Source organism: Oryx dammah, unplaced genomic scaffold, assembly GCF_014754425.2.
Source record: "Oryx dammah isolate SB20612 unplaced genomic scaffold, SCBI_Odam_1.1 HiC_scaffold_5, whole genome shotgun sequence".
NCBI classification, from domain to species: domain Eukaryota; kingdom Metazoa; phylum Chordata; class Mammalia; order Artiodactyla; family Bovidae; genus Oryx; species Oryx dammah.
This window is the reverse complement of record NW_024070189.1, coordinates 96,391,449-96,411,299: the sequence shown is the minus strand read 5'-3', so window position 1 is coordinate 96,411,299 and position 19,851 is coordinate 96,391,449. Positions and strand designations below refer to the sequence as shown.

Here is a 19,851-nt window from a genome sequence, read left to right as displayed (position 1 = left end):
ACACAGGTCGAGGTAGACACAGGCCTGTGCACACACAATCACAGACCCACCATCTCTCAACATAGATATGAACACATTTCACATGGACTCAGAGATATATACACAGATACGAGGAGGAGAGGGGGTCAGGATGCGAGTCCTGGCAGAATGTCAGTGTCTGCAGTGTAGAAAACATGCCAGAGTCCCTCATGATATGGGGTGGGGCATGGTGTCCACCCTGAGGCTGTGATCACTTTCCTAGGGGAGCGGCACCATCTCCAAAAGTGTGAACTTAAGGGTCCCCATCCCAGCTCTCATGATTGGGTCTCTGCCCAGATGTGAAGGCCAGAGGGGGCGGGCGGGGGTCCAGCTGTGGCCACAGGGAGGGGTTGACTCACCCGCTTCCCAGCAGTACAGCCCAGGCTGGGCCCAGCTGTTCCTGGAAACAGAGGGGAAAGGAGGGGGTGGGGTCCCCAAACCGGCTGGGGGCTGCTGGCCCAGACCAGCATCTCTGTCCTTAATGGAGGCCTTCAGATCATTCCCCGATCTTTGGGGTTCTCTCCATCAAAATGGAGGCTTGAATCTTTTCTCCAAATAAAAGATCCCTGCTTCAGAATGAAGGTTTGTAACCGGTCTCCTTGGAGGGCACACGGATGCCTTCAACAGCGGGGTTCCGTGTCCCATTATTAGGGATTGCTGCTCTTCACCACCGTAGGGAACTCCCTCTCCCCTCCATGAGATTCCTTGTCGCCCCAAATGGAGGGTTGTGACTCCTTCAAAGTGAGGGTACCCAGACATTCCTTTAAATCTGGGGACTTTGGGGTCCCTGAATATCTATAACGCCTATAATATCACGGCAACGTTAAAACAATTCAAGTCCATGCTCCAGATATTTAGATCCCTCCTAAACATCAAGATCCCTGCAGATCTTGCAAATATTGGGGACCCCACTCCCAAATATTTGGCGGTCCCAGCACGTCCCCCGACATTGGGTGACTACATCCTCTCACAAATATTCCCAGCCTTGTCACAGCCGTGGTTCCAGGTCACCTTCCATTTCTGCCAGGTGGCAGCCCGCCCGACTCGTCCCCCCCGCCCCCCGTTTCTCCCTATTGGCAGCACCCTCTCCCTGACGGGTGCGGGATAGCGAATAAATGGCAGTTGTTCTCACGCCCGCCGGAAGAATCCCAGTCTGGAAGCCCGCACTGCCGGCCCTTGTCCCCTTCCTCCCTACTTCTTCCCTCGGCTCTGCTCCCAAGGGATGGAGACTGAAAACAACTCGGGAAGGGGATGTGGGTGTGTAGACGAGCCTCCAAGGTCCCTGCGTGTGTGCGGTCGCGCGTCTGAGTGGGCTGTAAGCTGGAGTCTGTGCTAGAGTGATTGTGTTCCTGCGATGCTGCGGGAAGACGGAATGCAGGGAGGGGGTGTTAAGAGGGAAGCTGTTATCATCCTGCCCAAACTGCTGGGGTCGGGCGGGGCGCGGGTAGGGGTCGCCAGAACCAGACTCTAGGTTGCAGGGAGCAGCTCTCCTTTCAGACCTAGACCCACCCCCAAAGCAGAGCCCGCGCCTCCCTCTGGGTACAGCTAATAACCTCTAATTACCACTCATTACCTCTCCCGTCCCGTGGGGGAGGGACTGCAGGGGAACTCAGGCGTCAGAGGACGCCGGCCGGGGCTTTACCCGCCTCCCAGCCCCCTAAGCCGGATCCGCCCAGAACCTCTTTCCTCGCCTGCGCACAGGGAATTACGAGAGCCCTTGCTACCTAGAGTCGTGGAGATTCCAACCAACTATATATTTAAATCGCTTAGCGCAGACCTGCATTCTGTAGGCACTCCATAAATAGTGACTGCGAGTTTATTGTTACGTAGTACTGTTAGCACTTTCCTTTTAAGCCTTCTTCACTGCCCAGGGGTCTCAGAGTAGGCCTGTCGTTTCCCCTCTAGGCTGCGTTCCTGCGGTCCGGGCGCCCCCTGGTGGGCCGAGGCGACCAGGCCGGCCCGGTAAGGGTTCTGAGGCGCAGGGCTCAGAGAGGGGAAAGGGCTGGGAAAGCTTAGTGAAGGACAGATCCAGGGTAGGCAAATATGTCTGTTCATTACCCAGGACTAACTGTCCTGCCGTTGACTTAGGACCCGAATCCCCTTGTCTACCCTTGGTCAAGAGTATCAAATCCCCTCCACTGGGAAGAAACTTTAGTGTTGCCTAAGTCCATAGAATATGTTATGGCCTGCCCTTCTCCCGCGCAAAGGCTCCGATCATAATGTGGTTAGATAGCAGAATTTCTTTCAGCTGAAGGGAAGGGACGTGAATGCGCCTGTATAACAGGGTGGGGCAACTCCACCTCGGTTGAGGAAAGACGGCGAGGTCTCCACTACCTCAAAAAGAGCTCGGGGAGGAAAAGGGGCGAGGCCACCCTTGGGATGCGCAAGGTTGGCCCAGACTGACCCCTAGCGGCAGTACAGGCGCCCAAACGGCTTCCCGGATCCAACATGGCGGGTCTGAAGGCCTGAGCTGGAGCCTGGAGGAGATCACGTGTCTAGGGCGGGGCCTGCGCCTAGGGGGCGGGGCGGCGCTCTAGGCCGAGCGGGAGGTCCGGGCTGCTGGCGCTCGCTGTTGGCTGATCTGGACGCCGCTGCGGTGGCGGGGCTGCACGGCCGGGGTCGAATCCGATCGGGAGCCATGAGCATGGACAAGGCCGAACTATGCGGGTCTCTGCTCACCTGGGTAGGTCGGGGGCGGGGCCAGGGACAGGTGTACGCCAACTTGGCTCTGTCCACCCCCTCCGTCCTGGGGCTGGGAGGAGGGGGTCGTCGGCCTGCTAGGTAGTTGGACTCTGGCCTGAGCACCTGCCCCGTCACGTGGCAGTTTTGCTGGAAAGAACAGGTGAGGCCACGCCCCTTTGTGGCTGGGTCTTGTAGAGGGGGAGGGCCCAGGTGAGCTGGCCTGGTCACGTGGTGCCTATGGGGACCAGGTGACTTGTGATTCTGCCCTCGCTTGGTTGCGCGGAGTTTGTTGGGCAGTGGTAGAGTGAGGCCACGCCCCCTCTGGTCGGTCCAGGTGAGCAGAGGCCACACCCCCACGGAGCTGGCTTGCTGGAGCAATTGGCCAGCAACTTCCGCCCAACCTTGCGAGGGTCCTGCTGACCGGAAAAATCTGCGAAAGGGGCGTGGTTCCTTGGTCCCGGCCCCTGATTCTGCTTGTTGTACTTTCCTCTCTTCCCTCAGCTGCAGACGTTCAATGTCCCGCCCCCCTGTACCAGCCCCCAGGACCTGAGCAGTGGCCTGGCAGTAGCCTTTGTGCTGAACCAGATGTGAGTGAGGCTGAGGGGGAGGGTCCCAAAGGAGTCCTCCAGTAGCTCATCCCACCTTCTCACCCCCAGAGACCCTTCCTGGTTCAACGAAGCGTGGCTCCAGGACATTTCAGAGGACCCAGGTCCCAACCGGAGGCTGAAGGTGACAGGTGGTCTCAGGAATGGGGGACAGACTGGTGAAGAGTTGATCAGGGACCAGTCAGTTAGACATATCCTGGGTGATGGACAGGAAGAGGGACAGATGTATGGGGACCAGCTAACTATGTATTTGTTCATTCGTTCTTGTATTAAGCAGGCCTGGGTGTGCAGCAAGGAGTAACACAGACAAAAAACTGCATACACAAGCATTAACATTGACTTCCAATAGCAGTTAGCTCTATGAAGCCAATAAAAGCTGGGTCGTGAGAGACAGCCAACTGAGAGTGGGTGGACAGCCAACTGAGAGTGGGTGGGTGGTTACTCTAGACGGGCTGATCTCCAATGTGAGATTTGGAGGAATGGGATTCCAGACCCCAGGAACAGCAAATGGAAAGGCTGTTGGGAAGAAACTTGGTGTGATCGAGGAATGGATGGCACGGAGGTTAGAACAGAAAGCAGGGGTGTAGGAATGGTAGATGAGGTCATCAGGGACCTGGCAGGCTGGAGCAGGGAGGTAGATTCTATTTTAAGCTGTGTAAAGTCAAGAAAGGATTTTAGTAGAGGAAAGACACAAACCTGGCTGGGGCTTTGAAAAGCTCCCCCTGGCTGTTTGTAGAGGAATGGAGGGAAAGCAGCAAGACTGGAAGCTGTTGTAACCATTCACGTGAAAGAAGATGATGGTTAGGGTCAAAGGGTAGTGGGGCAGGTGGTGAGAAGTGACTGGATCTCTGGGACATGTAAATAATATGGGCAGGTGGAGAAGAAGAGCAGGCAGTCAGACAGGTCAGTCCTAGGAGGGCAGACATTCAGACAGAGAATGGGACCAAACAGGATGAGACGACCAAGGATTAGGAGGTGAGGCAGAGAAGAAGAGGATGAGCTAGACACGTTCAGGGTGGGGTCTGACTGGCCCCTTCTGGGGGGCTTTCAGACCCTGGACACAACTCCTTTCCCTCCCCAGGTCAGCAATCTGAAGGCGATCTTACAGAGCCTAGTGGAGTACTCCCAGGATGTGAGTAACTGTAAAGGGACTTAGGTTAGGTTGGGAGGAGGTGGGGGGAAATCCTTGAGCCCCTGATACCCCTTCATCCCCCCATCCTCAGGTCCTGGGACATCCCATTTTGGAGCAGCACCTTCCAGATGTGAGCCTCATTGGCGAGTTCTCAGACCCAGAAGAGCTTGGCAAGCTGCTTCAGCTGGTTCTGGGCTGTGCCATCAGTTGCGAGAAAAAGCAGGGTATGGGAGGTTAGAGGTGGTCCCTAATGGGAAGACCCGAGAAAACCCTCATTGCCCCTCCGACCCTCGCCTCAGTCTCCCCCACCTTGACCCTCAGAGCACATCCAGAGAATCATGACACTAGAGGAATCCGTTCAGCATGTGGTGATGGAAGCCATCCAGGAGGTAGGTGGGGGTGCCCACTGTGGCAAGGAGCTTGAGGGCAGGGGACATTTCCAGGGCAGAGGCAGCTGGGCACAGGCTCTGCCCTGGTAAGGCCTGGGCTCTGTGTGGAACTCAATTGGCCAGATTTCTTTGTCTCATGTGTCTGCCAGGTCCTCCCAGCTCGAAGTCACAACCTACCATGCTAAAATGGCCAGGCCTCAGGAATTCTCAGGCGGTCCAGTAGTTAGGAATGAATGCTTCCACTGCCATGGCCTGGGTTCAGTTCCTTCTCTGGATCTAGGATCCCAAATACTTTGCAGTGCAGCTGGGGGCTGGGGGGAGGAAGGACCAGGACTCCCTGTTTGTTGGACACATGGGGCAGCCTCTGGACTGGGGTTGTTTTGAAGGACGAGAATTCTTAGGCTGGATTGTAGAAACTTTGGAGGCTGCCCTCAGAGGCCCCAGCTCATCTCAGTGTTCTCCCACTGCCCTCTCCCCTTCCTCCAGCTCATGACCAAAGACACCTCTGACTCCCTGTCACCAGAGACGTATGGGAACTTTGATAGCCAGGTAAGGGGTGGGGACCTTGTTAAAGTCCACCCCTATTACTGATTTTCCAGGGCTGCCTAAGGAGGAGGGGCTTGACCTTAAGCCTCTAAACCACTCCCATCCCCCAGGATCCTAGTCTCTTGCAGGTCCCCAGGGCTCTCGAATTGCCTTTCCTCCAGTCCCCTCAGGTCCCAGCTCTCTCTTAGACCCTGAGGGTTTGTCAGCTCCCTCCGCTCTGTCCCTGGAGATCCCAGCCTCCCTTTCCGCAACCTCCTCCCCTGGATCCCTGAGTTTTTTGCTTCTCCCCGTCCCTCCACTCCTCTCATCAGTCCCGCAGGTACTACTTCCTGAGTGAGGAGGCTGATGAGGGGGACGAGCTGCGGCAGCGCTGTTTGGATCTGGAGCGGCAGGTGGGGCCGAGATGGGGGTTCTCAGGTGCTCCCAGGGTAGGGTTGCCCGCACAGCCTCCCCTCCCAGCTCCAGCTTATCTGTATGCCCTGCCTGCCCGCAGCTGGTTCTTCTGTCAGAGGAGAAGCAGAGCCTGGCTCAGGAAAATTCACTTCTAAGGGAGCGGGTGGGCAGGCCCGAGGATGAGGGCGCCAGTGGCCTCACTGCCAAGAAGCTGCTGCTGCTGCAGACCCAGTTGGAGCAGCTGCAGGAAGAGAACTTCAGGTATGGCCAGGCAGGGACAGGGCCAGCAGACCAGGGGCCTGGGGCAGGTACAGACCCTTCATGTGACGCTTCTGCCATTCCTCAGGCTGGAGAGCGGCAGGGAGGACGAGCGCATGCGCTGCGTGGAGCTGGAGCGGGAGGTTGCAGAGCTGCAGCAGCGGAACCAAGCGCTGACCAGCCTGGCCCAGGAGGCGCAGGCTCTGAAGGATGAGATGGATGAGCTACGGTGAGTGGCAGGTCCCCACTGCCAGACTGCCCCTCTGACGTCACTGTACCTCTGTAACCCCCAAATTCCTAGTGAGCCCTCACAATGCCCCATAGACTCTAAAGTACTGTCCTGAACACTGCAACACTATCCTGGAACCCATCATGTCCTCTGGAGAACACCAAAGTCCCTGGATCCATGATGGCCCCCCAGGACCCCACGATGCAATAACTTTGCCCTTGGTGACACCTCTGACCCCCCATCACATGACTGTCCCTTCTTATGATGCCACAGCATCCCTGAAACCACAAACTGCATGTGGGCCCCCATAGCACCCACCCCTGAACCTCAGTGTGCCTTCTGTAGCCTCAAAGAGCTCCCTTGTGACCCCCATGACACCTCTGTATATGTTAAAAGTTCCTAGTGAGCCCCTACCATATCTTCAAGAACCCCATATTGCTGTGCCTCAAAGATCCCCCATGACCTCTCTATGGCCCCTGCACCCACAATGCCTTTATTGACCCCACAGCCATCTCATGAGCCCAGAGTGTCCAAGGAGGCTCCTCAGACCCTCTGGGCCCCATCATTCCTTCTGTAACCCCAGTCATTTTGTATCTCCCAGAAAACCCCTGATTTTGATCTTGGGGTAATCATTGATGTTTGGGGCTTCCCAGGTGGCTCGGTGGTAAAGAATCTGCCTGCCAATGTGGGAGACACATGAGATGTGGGTTCCATCCCTAGGTTGGGAAGATCCCCTGGAGAAGGAAATGGCAACCCACTCCAGTATTCTTGCCTAGAAAAATCGCATGGACAGAGGAGCCGTGGGGTCCCAAAGAATCAGACACGACTGGGCCACCGAGCACGAACACAACCGTTTATGTTTAGGTCTTTCTTTATGCTCCCTAATGATCCCCCAACATCACCAGGCCCCGCTGACCCTTGACCTTGGTGAACCAAATGCCCAAGGCTGACCTGACACCTTCCCCTGCCCTGAGGGCCTCGCATCCAAGCTGAACCCTTGCAGACCCAAGGAGAACCCCACCTCCTCTTCCCACTTGCCCCGGCCCCCCAGGCAGTCCTCCGAGCGCGCCGGGCAGCTGGAAGCCACGCTGAACAGCTGCAGGCGCCGCCTGGGCGAGCTGCGGGAGCTTCGGAGACAGGTGCGGCAGCTGGAGGAGTGCAACGCCGGCCACGCGGAGCGCACACGACAGCTGGAGGAAGAACTGCGCCGGGCCGGATCCCTGCGTGCCCAGCTAGAGGCGCAGAGGCGACAGGTGCGGGTGGGAGCCTGGACCCGGACTAGGGTGGGGGCTCCTCTCGGCTGGCTACTGACTTTGGCCTACCCTCAGCAAAGTGCTGAGCCCTTCCACCCAGAGCCCGCCCCCTCCTTTAGGTAGAGGCCATACCCTCTAGACAGGACAGCTCTGCTCTAGCTTTGCAAGCCCCGCCTTTTCACTTAAGCCCCTCCTCTTCCAAGTCTCTTTCTGCTGGTCCCTCTGGCCCCGCCCTTTCACCTTGTACTCAGTCCCTGTCCCTCCCTCCCACCCTGTAGTCCTCTTCCCTCGCCTCTGTTCAGGTTCAGGAACTGCAGGGCCAACGGCAAGAGGAGGCCATGAAGGCTGAGAAATGGCTATTTGAGTGCCACAATCTGGAGGAAAAGTATGAGTTGGTGACAAAGGAAAAGGAGGTGAGGCTGAGGTCCTACTGCCCAAGCCCCACCCTGCCCATCAAGGCAAAGCGCATTTCCTAGGAGGCCGATCCTGCCTCGAGTGGCCTGTTGCACCCTGTCCCTCCAGCGGCTGTTGGCAGAGCGGGACTCCCTGCGGGAGGCCAATGAGGAGCTGCGCTGCGCCCAGATGCAGCCTCGGGGGCTGGCCCAGGCCGGTGAGTTGGAGGTTCATCCCAGGGCCTGGGAGAGCGCTGACCTGGAGCCTTACCTGGCCGCATGTGCTGTTAGGGCAAGCAGAAAAGGCAGTGCCCAGGGCTTGTCTAGTTTGGGGTCGTAGAGTGAGGCCATACTGGAGGGAGTCTCAAGTGGAAAGAGGTGACGTGGGCCAATGAAAAGCAGCAAGAGCTGTCCTTCGGGGCTCTAAGAGGGTGAGCAAAGGCAAACTCAGGCCAAATATCATGGCTCCCTTTCAAGCTGGGTATGGGGTTTGTGTCAAGTCAGGCATTGGCCAAACTTGAGTCCCCAAAGATGCTTCATCCAAGGATCCTAGGGATGGGGACAGGAACTGTGGCACCACCTGAAGACTTTTCTCACATTCTCCAGACCCCTCACTGGATCCCACCTCACCGGCTGTGGGAAACTTAGCAGCCGAGATCCTACCTGCAGAGCTCAGGTATCCAGGGGTCAGTCACTCAGAGCTCTGGTCCCACTGGAGCCTGCCAGTTCCCACCCTCAACCCCATCCCCAAAGCAGGTTCTTACCACTAGCCAGATCTCAGCTTGGTTCCCAAGTCCTAGCCGAGCTTTTTTTCCCCGACCCTATGGACTGTAGTCCACCAGGCTTCTCCATCCATGGAATTCTCCAGGCAAGAATACTGGAATGGGTTGCCATTCCCTTCTCCAGGGGAATCTTCCTGACCCAGGGATCCAACCCATTGCAAGCAGATTCTTTACCATCTGAGCCACCAGGGAAGTCCTTTATGCTCACCCACTTCTAATTCTGCTTTTACCTGGCCGGGACTCTAGCCCTGTTGGTGGCTCACCTCACCTCTTTGGGATCCACCCTCATTGCACCAGTTAGGTCCAACTCATTTGTCTCCACTGCCCAGGCAAAAATCCTTTGCCCAGCGCCGCCCACATCGGGTTCTGCCCCCAGGACACAGCCCTGTTCTCAGTGTATTCCCTGCTGGGACCAGTGTCCTGTATCCTGCCCACATGAACTCCCAGTCCAGCTTTTCTCTTTGCAGTGTTTTCCTTTCCCGGAGCCCCATCTCAGTGTTCTAACTCTCTCGTGTAGCCCTGCCCTTCCCCGAATCCACCCCTAGACTGTACTCATGGCTCCGCCCACTTAGTGCCACCCCACCAGCGTTCCGCCCACCCACTCCTAGGCTCAGTCCCGGGTACTCTAACCCTAACCCAGGGTCTGACTGGGCCTTTCCCCTGGGCCCTGTCCCTCTCCCGGCCCCGTCTGCCCAGTTTCCCTCCTGGAGACCTGTAGGCCTGAGTGGTGACCCATCCCCAGTTCTGCTTACTCCTTCCCGGTCCGGTCCGCAGGGAAACACTCCTGCGACTTCAATTGGAGAACAAGCGCCTGTGCCAGCAGGAGGCGGCCGACAGGGAACGGCAGGAGGAGCTGCAGCGCCACCTGGAGGAGGCCAACCGTGCGCGCCACGGCCTGGAGACGCAGCACCGGTGAGGACCCACCCTGCCGAGGGGGGCCTCCCCCTTAAGCTTGGAGGGGGAGTGAGGAAGGGCGCAGGCACTGAGCGGGGCCCCCACCTCCGCAGGCTGAACCAGCAGCAGCTATCGGAGCTGAGGGCCCAGGTGGAGGACCTTCAGAAGGCCCTGCAGGAGCAGGGGGGCAAGACTGAGGACGTGAGTGCCCACCTCCTCCCTGCCTGGCCCTCCCCTGTGCCCACCACTAACCCTCCTTTCTCTCCCCCCTGCTGCCTGATGCCCCGTGAAGTCCATAGTAAGTACCTTGGGCTCAGAGTGCCACTCCTGACCCTCACCCGTCAAGAAGGTTGGGATCTCTGGACACCTCATCCCCACACTCACCCAGCGCCTCTTCTCTCCTCCAGTCAATCCTGCTGAAGAGGAAGTTGGAGGAACATCTGTGAGTCCGGTGGGGGGAAAGATTGGGGCAAAGGTGTAGGGGATGGATCTGGTGTCCATGGGGAGTTGTTTATGAGGCCAGGGGGTCAGCTGACACTCAGACTAAAGTGTCAGCTCACCTGGGGTCTTATAGACCAAAGGAAGATGTGTGGACTATTTTGGGGGAACAATTGGGAGTCACTCAGGGAATTTCAGCAAGGTTGTGTGACAAAGTGATAGTCACCTTTTATTACTTTTTTGCATGGCTAAAAAAAATAAGCTTTTTTTTTTTTTTTTTTCATTTTTGAAAACACAGCTCAGCTTGTGGGACCTTAGTTCCCCAACCAAAGATAAAACCTGGGCCCACAGCTGTGAAAGCTCCAAGTCCTAACCACTGGACTGCTAGGGAATTCCCCCAAAATAAAGTTCTTTATTAAAAAGAACTTTCTTAAAGAAAGAAAGAAAGAAACTATTTTAGATAGCTATCACAATTATAATTTAAAAACCAAAAGGTATACCAACTTATACAGAAATAAAGGGTAAACATGTCAGGCTTCCCTCATTAACTCAGTTTCTGCCCCATTCCACCCTCATTTCTATTAGTTCATTATGGAAATTTTTCTAGAATTTTTAAAGCAAATTCAAATGAATATGAATATAGATTTTTTGCTCTTATTCCTTATTTACAGAAAAGGTAGTATAATACGTATACTTTGCTTTCCCTACTTAACCAGTTAACTGGGGAAATTTCTTTGTATGAATAGATAAAGGGAGACCTTATTATTAATTTCTTGATATAACAGTCTTTGTCAGCTGGGGTTCCATGGGGAAACTGGACCTTACAGAAAATGATTTTCATGACTATTCTCTCAGTTCTGCCAAGACTGGAATGTACCTAATGCCAGCCTAGAGCACAGAAAGCTATTTCCTTATAGAGGATGAATACCTGGAGGCATTAGGGCTTAATTCTGTAGAATTCTGGTCTAGAAGGGCTGATATATACCATTTTTTTGGTAATATCGTAATTGATTTAATTCATTCTTTCTAGGCATTTGCAATTTCAATCTGTGCAACAAAGTAAAATCTTATATATGTATCATTTTGCTTGTGTGCAAATATATCACACACACACAAAAAGGAATGAGTGGCTCCCAGGACATATGGGTTTGTAATTTTAGTAGATACAGCCAAAGGTTCACTATTAGATGTTATACCATGTTCCAAGTCCATGATACATGGTATTAGTCTCACAGGGATCTTTGGGGTTTTGCTCCAGGTGGCAGAATGCAAACTATTAGCTTGTATTGCCTTTCATTAGAAGAGATTTGCATTCTAGAGAGATCCCTGGCTGCTGGGTGGAGAACAGAACTGAGGAGTTGAGAGTAGAAGGCTGGCAAGGGATGATGGTGCCTGGACCAGCATGTGGGCTGTGGAATGGAGAGAAGTGGATAGATGGGGGAGGAGGGCTGGTTCAGGGGCCACCTGATAAGGGTCATGGAGGGTTGTGGCTCTGATGGCTGAAGAGATGGTGGTGCCGGGACATATAGCCCCCAGGCTTGGAGTCAGGCGGAGAGGTCTGCAGGAACACTTCTGGGAAGCAGAGAAATGGGCCGGGAACTGAGGCTGCCTCTGGCTCCCCACCTGCAGGCAGAAGCTGCATGAAGCAGATCTGGAGCTGCAGCAGAAGCGCGAGTACATCGAGGAACTGGAGCCCCCCGCCGACAGCAGCAGTGAGGGGGGCGGCTCAGCAGCCTGGATGGGTGTGGGGAGCCCCCAAGCTCAGCACAGAGCTTAGGGCCCACCTTGTCCCCCCAGCAGCCCGGCGTATCGAGGAGCTTCAGCACAGCCTGCAAAAGAAGGACGGGGACTTACGGGCCATGGAAGAGCGCTACCGTCGCTATGTGGACAGGGCGCGTGCGGTGAGGATGCTGGGCGCCCTGCTGGCCTCCTGCCCCGGCCACTGCTGCCCACCTGGCGACTCTCTGCCTCCTGGCCCCACTCCTATCCTACTGCATCACGCCACAGACTTCTGCATCATGGTCGGTGGGGCCAAGGTCACCTTGACTGTGTCTTTCCCCAACCCTAGGTCATACAGACCCTGGAACCCAAGCAGCAGCCACCTGGGGGGGCTTCCCTAGATCTCCACGCCCTGAGGACACAGCTCCGGGAGCGGGACGTCCGAATTCGGCACCTGGAGGTGGGTGTCCTAACCCCTTCTCACTGCCCCCAGTATATCCAGTCCCTTGACTGTTCCCTCCTTAGCAGATGGACTTTGACAAGAGTCGAAGTCAGCGGGAGCAGGAAGAAAAGCTGCTCATCAGGGCCTGGTATAATATGGTGAGTGCACCATCACCTGCTTGAAGTACTGGAAGCTTGGGGGGCGCTGGTGTCCTGGAGGCTCATCTGACCCCAGTTATGCCTCTCCCTCCCTCTAGGGCATGGCTCTGCAGCAGCGAGCTGGGGAAGAGCGGGCCCCTGCCCATGCCCAGTCGTTCCTGGCACAGCAGCGGTTGGCCACCAATGCTCGCCGTGGACCCCTGGGACGCCTAGCAACCCTGAACATGCGCCCTGCCGACAAGCACTGATGGATCGCAGGATCCTGCCACCTGCCCAGCTTAATCCACCCTGGGCCCAGAATTATGCCTCACTTGGTTGCTTGAGAATCTTGAAGTCACAGTCTCTGCCCCTTTCTCTCCCAGCTGGGACAAGAGTGTAGGAGGCAGGTGGGAGGCAGGAATGGGCCTACTCTTTTAGCAATGTGATTCTTATTCTTGATTTTCTCCCTGGGGTTAGTGAGCTACCAGGGGATAGAATGATTTTATATTTGAGAAGAAAAATAATAAAGACTTTTAATCTGACCTGGCTGGACTCTGTGGCATTGAGGGCAGGGGGAGATGGTGGACAAGGGGCTAAGATCATTGCTTTTAAGAAAAGCCTGGCTTATATTATTTGTTGGTTGTTTTTTTTTTTGGCTGAGCTGGGTCTTCATTTTGGCGCAGGCTTTCTTTAGTTGCAGTGAGTGGGAGCTATTTTTGTTGTGGAGCACAGGCTCTAGAGTGTGTGGGCTCAGTAGTTGTGGCCCAGGGGCTTAGTTGCTCTGCAGTATGAGATCTTAGTTCCTCAACCAGAGATCAAACCCAAGTCTCCTGAATTGCAAGGCAGATTCTTAACCACTGGACTACCAGGGAAGTCCACCTTAGCTTTTATTCTAAGTGAAGTGGGAAACACAGATGGTTCTGAGCAAAGGAGGCATGTGACCTGATTCAAGTGTTCATAGGCTCCTTTTGGTCCTGTGGGAGGAACAGACTCTGGAGGTGTTAGGGTCAGAGCTGAGAGACCGAGTCACTATCCATGTGGGTGGTTGGATGACAGAGGGCTCTGGCCAGAATGGGAATCCTAAAGGAATGGGAAATGGTTGGATTCTGGATACAACTGGAAGGTTAAGTTGATGGTATTTGCTACTGGGTTGATAAGGAGAAGGGATGAAAGAGAAAGAAAGAACCTAGGGACTCCCCTGGCAGTCCAGTGGTTAACACTGTGCTTCCACTACTGGGGGCCTGGGTTTGATCCCTGGTTGGGGAACTAAGACACCACTTGTAGCTCTGTGTGGCCAAAACATATATATATATATATTTTTTTTTAAGGGACTTCTCTAGTGGTCAGTGGTTAAGAATCCACCTTGCAATTCATGAAACACAGGTTGGATCCCTGGTTAGGGTACTAAGATGCCACATGCTGTAGAGGAACTAAGCCTGCACCAAACCAAAAGATCCTGCATGACCCAACGAAGATCTCGTGTGCCACAACTAAGATCCAATGCAGCCACATAAATAAAATGTTTTTTAACAAATAAATTAATTAAAAAAAAAAGTTGAAGATGACTCCCAGGTTTTGTCCTCAGGAAGAACAAAGATGATAGAAGATAAACAAATGGGAAGTCGACAGGGAGCTGGTTTGGGGAGCATGTTATGTTCAAGGTGCCTATGAGATCCATACATAGAGATGTTGAGTAGACAGGTGGCTCTCTGCATCTAGAGTGTGGGAAGGGACCCTGACTGGACTTCCAAATTCAGGAGTCGTCTACATACGATTGATGTAAGACCTAGAACATTGAAGAGGCAGAGGGGTCACTTGCAGAAGCAAGCCTGCCAGGAGAATTCCCTGGTGGTTCCGTGGTTAGGACTTCTCACTCCATTGCAACGGGTCCAGATTTAATCCTTGATTGGGGAACTAGGATCCCTGCAACTAAGCTGCAGGGTATGGCCAAAAATAAAAGGTTGGGGGGAGAAAGCATGATCCTGGGACCTGTGGATCCTATACTGATGAACTGAATGGGGCCATTTCAGAGAGCAGAATTTGGAAGTAGACAGGACATCATCAAATAATCCTTAAAGCTTACCTAGCATAATGCCTGTCAGGAGTTGGGTTTTTAGGAAAACAACAACAACAACAAAAAAAACCCTACAATTTTATTGAGCACCTATTATGTACCAAACATTTTTTTTAAAGCTGCTTCCATTTCATCCACACAGCTCAGGAGATGGGCACTCACTGATATGTCCAGTCTAAAGAAAGAAGAAAGGTAGGTCGCAGAGATAAAAGCTTCTCACGCAGTGGCGGGAAGTAGAGCTGGTGGTAAGGCCCAGCTGTTCAAAGAAGCTGGAAGGATATCCCCGCCTCAGTGCAGCCCTCGGCCCACAGGAGGCGCTCCAATGCTCTGTGCCAAACGTAAAGTTGGGGCGCAGGCAGGTAAGAAGGGGGCTGGCCGAGTCCACACGCAGCTTATGCAGACCCAAACTGCTGCAGGCAGGCTTGTTTCCCTGTCCTTGGGAATTCAGGGTCCAAAGGTCTCAGGCTAGACTCTCCTCCTCCTCGCCAATGGGGCTGGGCAGCCAGGGCGGAGCCGGGACCCGGGTCCCAGGCAACGGCACCACGGTGAAGGGCTCAGCGGGTGCCCTGAGAGCGGAGACAGGGGCAGGCGACTCGGGGCCGGTGAGGGGCTCAGACTCCGGCTCCGGCTGGCCTAAGTCAAGCAGCGGGCCTTCGCAGCCACATTCCGGGACCGCGCCGTCGGGAGCGCCCGCGCACGCGCAGCTAGCAGCCATGGATTCCTCCGACACGCCGCTGTTCTTGCGGCGCAGCAAGGGCACGCGCCGGCCCAGCAGGCCACCTGTGCCCATGCTCGCGCCCACTGGCAGGAGGCGCTGCAGGAAGTCGCCGTGTGGTTCGTTTGGCTGCGTGTCCAAGCCGTCCTGACGCTGGAACTGCATGTCCTCCTTGGCCAGCCTGCAGGAGATACAGAGGGTCAGCGCTGCCGCCTCTCCAGTCTCCATCAACAGAGCTGAGACCGAGGCACGCTACTTTTCGTGCCTCCAACCAACTCATTGTTCCACTTCCCCCAGAAGTCTTGGCTTGCCCCCCAGAGCCTGGCCTTATCCTCTGGCTCTGGCTATAAGCAAACTTAGGCCTTAAAAGGCTTAGTTGGGGCTGTGCCTCGTGTTGCTGTGCTGCTTCTGGTCTGCCCAATCCTCATAGACTGTAGCCTTTAGTGTCCGGGCCCCAGACCTTGACCCGGATCCCTGACACTTCATCCTAGTTCTACTGACTGTAGCTTTTAGCTCCGAATCTCCACGGTGTAGCCTTTAGCCCCGTTCTGGTCACCCACCGCCCCTTCAATTAGACACAGCCCACAGTCAGAGGATGAGATGCGTTCAGAGGATGAGATGGTTGGATGGCATCACCAACTCAATGAGTTTGAGCATGAGTGGGACATGAGTTTGAGCAAACTCCAGGAGACGGTGAAGGACAAGGAAGCCTGTTGTGCTGCAGTTCATGGGGTCCCTAAGAGTTGGACAATACTGAGCGACTGAACAACGACACAGTCATGAGTCCCCGCCCAAGAGGCCCTGTCCACCCCCTCTGGCTCACGTGATGTCGAAGGTAGAGCCCTGGAAGGAGGGTTGCTGCATCAGGAAGGCGGTGGCCGCGGTGTAGGGAGCGCGAGCCTCAGCCGTGTCCCAGTACAGGTCCTTCTCCAGCATGGCCAGGTCATCATACATCTCGTCCACAGCCAGCATTGACACCTGCGGGCGAGGATATGCAGGGAAGAAAGAGTGAGGCATGGAAAAGCGCTGGCACCACAGGGTGGACCCCTCAGGATGGGTAGGAAGGTGGCTATCAAAGAGAGAAGGATGGTTCAGGAGTGATGTGTGGAAGAGTCTTGGCAGGGCTGGGGCCAGGGTCCCTTTAGGAGTCTAGGGATGGTCTCAACTGAGAGAATCTCACCTGGAAGCATCGATCGATCAAAAAGTTGGTCTCAAAGTCATCGTCGTCCTCTCCGAAGGGGTTGATGAGCTGCTCAGCTACCTGAGTGAGGAGAGGGGAGGTAAGCAGAACCCTGAGAACCCTTGCCCACTTTGCTCTTGTAGTCCTGGCCTTGGACCCCCACCCACCTTGAGCCAACCAGCATAGAAGAAGAACTGCAGCAGGGTGAAGATTGGCACGCACAGGTCCAGGTCGTGGTCTTTGTAGCCCTGTGCTGGGTCCAGGAACTGGCGGCCGATGAGGCAAGCCAGGAAGTAGCTGTACACAGCAATGGTCACCACCTTGGAGAGGGACAGAACGGAGTGCAAGTCAGGTCTTGAAAGTCATGGAGAGACCAGAGCTAGGACCACTAGTCACTGTGACAGAGTCTCAGCTAGTCCTTAGTTTTTCCTTGAGACCAATGCTCCAGAGCCTATGACACAGGATATAAAAAGGCAGAACCAGGTTACCTGGGTGTAGACAAGGGGCACACTAATCCAGTCATAGTGAAAGAGCATCCCACACTTGCTCCGAAACACATTCAGCTCCTGGTGGGGCAAATATAGGTCATGAGGGGGCTGAAATGTGAGCTCACACATGGGGATCAAGTAGGGGGGTTACCTGGAATGGAGGTGAGTGGTCACCTAGTGGGAGGCGGGCGTGTGCTTCCAGGGACTAGAGTATTTAGTGTTGAGTGTGTACCTAGGGGCATTATTCACCTAGAAACCGCCCCATAGAGATACGTGTACACCTCGGGGCTCTAGATAAGGGTGTTTGGAATCCGCCCTGTGAAAGGCACGTGGCAAGTTATGATATGACACAACCTCAGGGTGGGTGGGGTACAACTTTTTTTAATTTTTTTTAATGAATGACCACCTGGATAACCCACCTCCAGCAGCAGCTTAAAGGCGCCGTTGTCGCGGATGCGGCCCTCGCGCCGAGCCTGCGCCGCCAGGTTGCAGAACCAGACGCAGGGCACCCAGTACTTGTTGTAGGAAGAGTTTAGGTTCTCGAACTTCTTGCGCTCCTCGCGGGTCATAAATCCTGCGCGGGCGAGGTCGGGAGTTATCTGCCCCGCCCCCTTCCCTGCCCTGCCGCCTGCGTCCCGTTTTGGCCGGAGACTCACCTGCTTCCACTACGTGATCTATGGTGGGGAAGCGCTTGAAGACCGCGGTGCTGACCGAGCGCAGGATAAGCACCCCGGAGAGCCCTGCGTAGCGCATGAGCGTGCGTCGGTAGAGGCGGCCGCGCTCATCGCGTCCGTGCACTGTGCCGACCACGACGCACATGAGCCCGTCTGTCAGGGGCATGGATAGGTACTGGTTCCACCAACGGTGCACCACCAGCGTCACGTAGAAGCCTGCGGGAGAGCCGGGGATGGGGGAGAGGGGCTCAGTTGGGAAACTAGGGTCAGGGGGTTGGGAGCCCAGATCAAGGGAAGAGGAGCCGACCTGGGTCTTGCATCAGGAGCACGGGGTAACTGGACACCCAGACCATGTGAGGCCACGTGGGCTGGGAATCTGGGGATCTAGCCCTGAGGTTAGAGGTTGGTGCAGGCTGAATCACCCTGGCTGCTTGGATGTCATCTGGGATGGGAGACTAGGATCTCTGTATAGAGGTGAAGGACTTCCCTGGTGGCTCAGACGGTAAAGTTTCTGCCTACAATGCAAGAGACCCGGGTCCAATCCCTGGGTCGGGAAGATCTCCCGGAGAAGGAAATGGCAACCCACTTCAGTATTCCTGCCTGGAAAATCCCATGGACAGAGGAGCCTGGTAGGCTACAGTCCATGGGGTCTCAAAGAGTCACACACGACTGAGCGACTTCACTCACTCATAGAAGTGAAGGAGGGCTTCCCAGGTGCCGCTAGTGGTAAAGAATCCGCCTGCCAATTGGATCCCTGGGTGGGGAAGATCTCCGGGAGTAGGAAATGGCTATCCATTTCAGTATTCTCGCCTGGAAAATCCCATGGACAGAGGAGCCTCGTGGGGTACCGTCCGAGGGATCGTAAGAGTCAGACACGACTGAGCACACACATCGAGGTGAAGACATGGAGCCCACAGGTAAGTTGTCACCAAGGCCATAGGGAGCCCCTGAGCCAGGGGTGTGTGAAGGGGTTGGCACACGACAGGGTCTAAATTAGGAAACCTAGGGCAAGCTGGTCACCCCATCCTTATGAGCCCAGAATGGTGGGAGGAAGGCTGATATTATGCGAAATCATTGAGGACAGGGAGCCGGGACTTGTCAGAGAGATGCCCCTCGGGATGGACTTGAAATGAGCGAGCGAGTCCTATGAGATCTTTGGAGGGGGTCTCTGGGATGGCTCGGATGATAAAGAATCTGCCTGCAGTGCAAGAGACCTGGGTTTGATCCCTGGGTCTGGATCCCTCAGAGAAGAGAGTAGCAACCCACTCCAGTATTCTTGCCTGGAGAATTCCATGGTCAGAGGAGCCTCAAAGTGTCATACATGACCGAGTGACTAACACACCCTGGGGAACAGAACATGTGAGGGGAGGCACTGGTAAGCCCATGCAGACACAGATGGGAGTCCCTGAGGTGACCAGGGATAAGCCTGTAGATGACACGGAGCTCTCTCATGGGGGAACTTCAGGGGAGACACTGATTAGGTGACCTCCAAGGTCCTGGGAGTCGATGCCATACCTGGCGTAAAGGATGCAGAAATGGGGATGTGCGGGGAAGGCTCTGAGGAAGGGCCTCAGAAAGCAGGAATGGCTATGGTTTTCTTGGGATGAAGAGAATGGGAAACTCCGGAGCGCGAACCCACCCAGCACGAAGGAGACCGGGATGAGACTGGCGTACCGGTCGCAGTAAAGGACGAGCTTTTCGAAGTAGCGTTTCTGCTCTTCGGTCAGCACGAAGCTGCGAGGGAGAGGGGCACCGGGTTACCGGCGAGATCCCGTCCCCAGCAGCCGGTCTCTCTTCCGCCCCGGAGCCCCTCCCCAGACCTCCCTCAGGCACTGCACTCCCCATCCCTTCCCCACCCTACCCACCCCCGGGGCCGCCTCACCGATAGGCGGCACTCAGCACCAAGTAGAGTCCGAGGAAACAGAGCAGCTCGCGCCACAGAAGTTTATAGATGCTCCCGCGCCACAGCAGCAGCAGCTTCGAGAAGCCGCCGAAGCGCGCGTTCGCCACGCGCGCCGTGTACGTGACGGTCATCGCGGGGCCCGGGCCGGTCGAGCCAAAGGAGAGGGGGCACTGGATCGGACCTAGGCTTGGGGGCCGAGGAGTCGGGGGCCGGGCGGGGGCCGGGCTGGAGGCTATGGGCGGGGGTGGAGAGGTGCGGGCCCGTCTCAAGTCTGCGCGCTGTTCCGCGCCCTACCACCTTACCAGCTCCTGGGTTCTGGCTCTTGCTCGGGTTCCCGTCTCCTCCCACCTGCTCTGCCCTACCTAGCCCCCAGCCCTCCTCTCCAAGGCCCCCTCTTCCAGGTCACTCCCTTCCTTGGACTCTCGGTCCCAGCGTCTTGTACAGACCTTCCCTGGCCCTCTCCGTCTATCCCCCACCCTCAAGACCCTTAGGTTTTATCCCTCTCGGA

The 19,851-nt window shown here is 55.6% G+C and overlaps 2 protein-coding genes across 11 annotated transcripts; one reads left to right on the top strand and one right to left on the bottom strand.

Moving 5' to 3' along the window:
• Positions 1-1,212: 1,212 nt before the first annotated feature.
• HOOK2 (hook microtubule tethering protein 2) lies at positions 1,213-12,851 on the top strand. Of its 10 annotated transcripts, none has more exons than XM_040240817.1 (22): positions 1,213-1,275; positions 3,202-3,287; positions 3,357-3,429; positions 4,387-4,437; positions 4,529-4,670; positions 4,759-4,826; positions 5,313-5,375; positions 5,684-5,764; positions 5,866-6,026; positions 6,112-6,252; positions 7,304-7,505; positions 7,808-7,918; positions 8,028-8,115; positions 8,504-8,573; positions 9,454-9,591; positions 9,687-9,774; positions 9,981-10,015; positions 11,641-11,723; positions 11,809-11,912; positions 12,080-12,190; positions 12,256-12,330; positions 12,429-12,851. In XM_040240817.1, exons 1-22 carry the CDS (start codon positions 1,270-1,272, stop codon positions 12,576-12,578), a joined length of 2,127 nt encoding a protein of 708 aa, XP_040096751.1. In that variant the 5' UTR covers positions 1,213-1,269; the 3' UTR covers positions 12,579-12,851. The 10 variants fall into 10 exon arrangements, with proteins under 10 accessions (XP_040096751.1, XP_040096750.1, XP_040096748.1 ...); XM_040240816.1 differs by lacking the exon at positions 1,213-1,275 and adding an exon at positions 2,542-2,701 and having other exon boundaries at positions 4,529-4,661; positions 11,812-11,912; positions 12,259-12,330; XM_040240814.1 differs by lacking the exon at positions 1,213-1,275 and adding an exon at positions 2,542-2,701 and having other exon boundaries at positions 4,529-4,661; positions 12,259-12,330.
• Positions 12,852-14,447: 1,596 nt separating this feature from the next.
• On the bottom strand, positions 14,448-19,474 carry BEST2 (bestrophin 2). Its single transcript, XM_040240838.1, has 9 exons — positions 19,323-19,474; positions 19,080-19,174; positions 17,423-17,656; positions 17,186-17,340; positions 16,767-16,844; positions 16,446-16,598; positions 16,279-16,359; positions 15,922-16,076; positions 14,448-15,279 (listed from the first exon to the last, which is right to left on the bottom strand). Exons 1-9 carry the CDS (start codon positions 19,472-19,474, stop codon positions 14,844-14,846), a joined length of 1,539 nt encoding a protein of 512 aa, XP_040096772.1. The 3' UTR covers positions 14,448-14,843.
• Positions 19,475-19,851: the final 377 nt, after the last annotated feature.

Bases quoted from the DNA above. Each gene is read 5' to 3' on its own strand.
- HOOK2 (XM_040240809.1), top strand. From the start codon at position 2,657: ATGAGCATGGACAAGGCCGAACTATGCGGGTCTCTGCTCACCTGG. The intron at 9,775-9,980 runs GTGAGTGCCCAC...TCTCTCCTCCAG, and splicing joins AGGGGGGCAAGACTGAGGAC to TCAATCCTGCTGAAGAGGAA. The intron at 11,913-12,079 runs GTGAGGATGCTG...CCCCAACCCTAG, and splicing joins ATGTGGACAGGGCGCGTGCG to GTCATACAGACCCTGGAACC.
- BEST2 (XM_040240838.1), bottom strand. From the start codon at position 19,474: ATGACCGTCACGTACACGGCGCGCGTGGCGAACGCGCGCTTCGGCGGC. The intron at 17,657-19,079 runs GTGGGTTCGCGC...GCTCTCCCGCAG, and splicing joins CCCGGTCTCCTTCGTGCTGG to GCTTCTACGTGACGCTGGTG. The intron at 16,845-17,185 runs GTGGGTTATCCA...TTGCCCCACCAG, and splicing joins CCTTTAAGCTGCTGCTGGAG to GAGCTGAATGTGTTTCGGAG.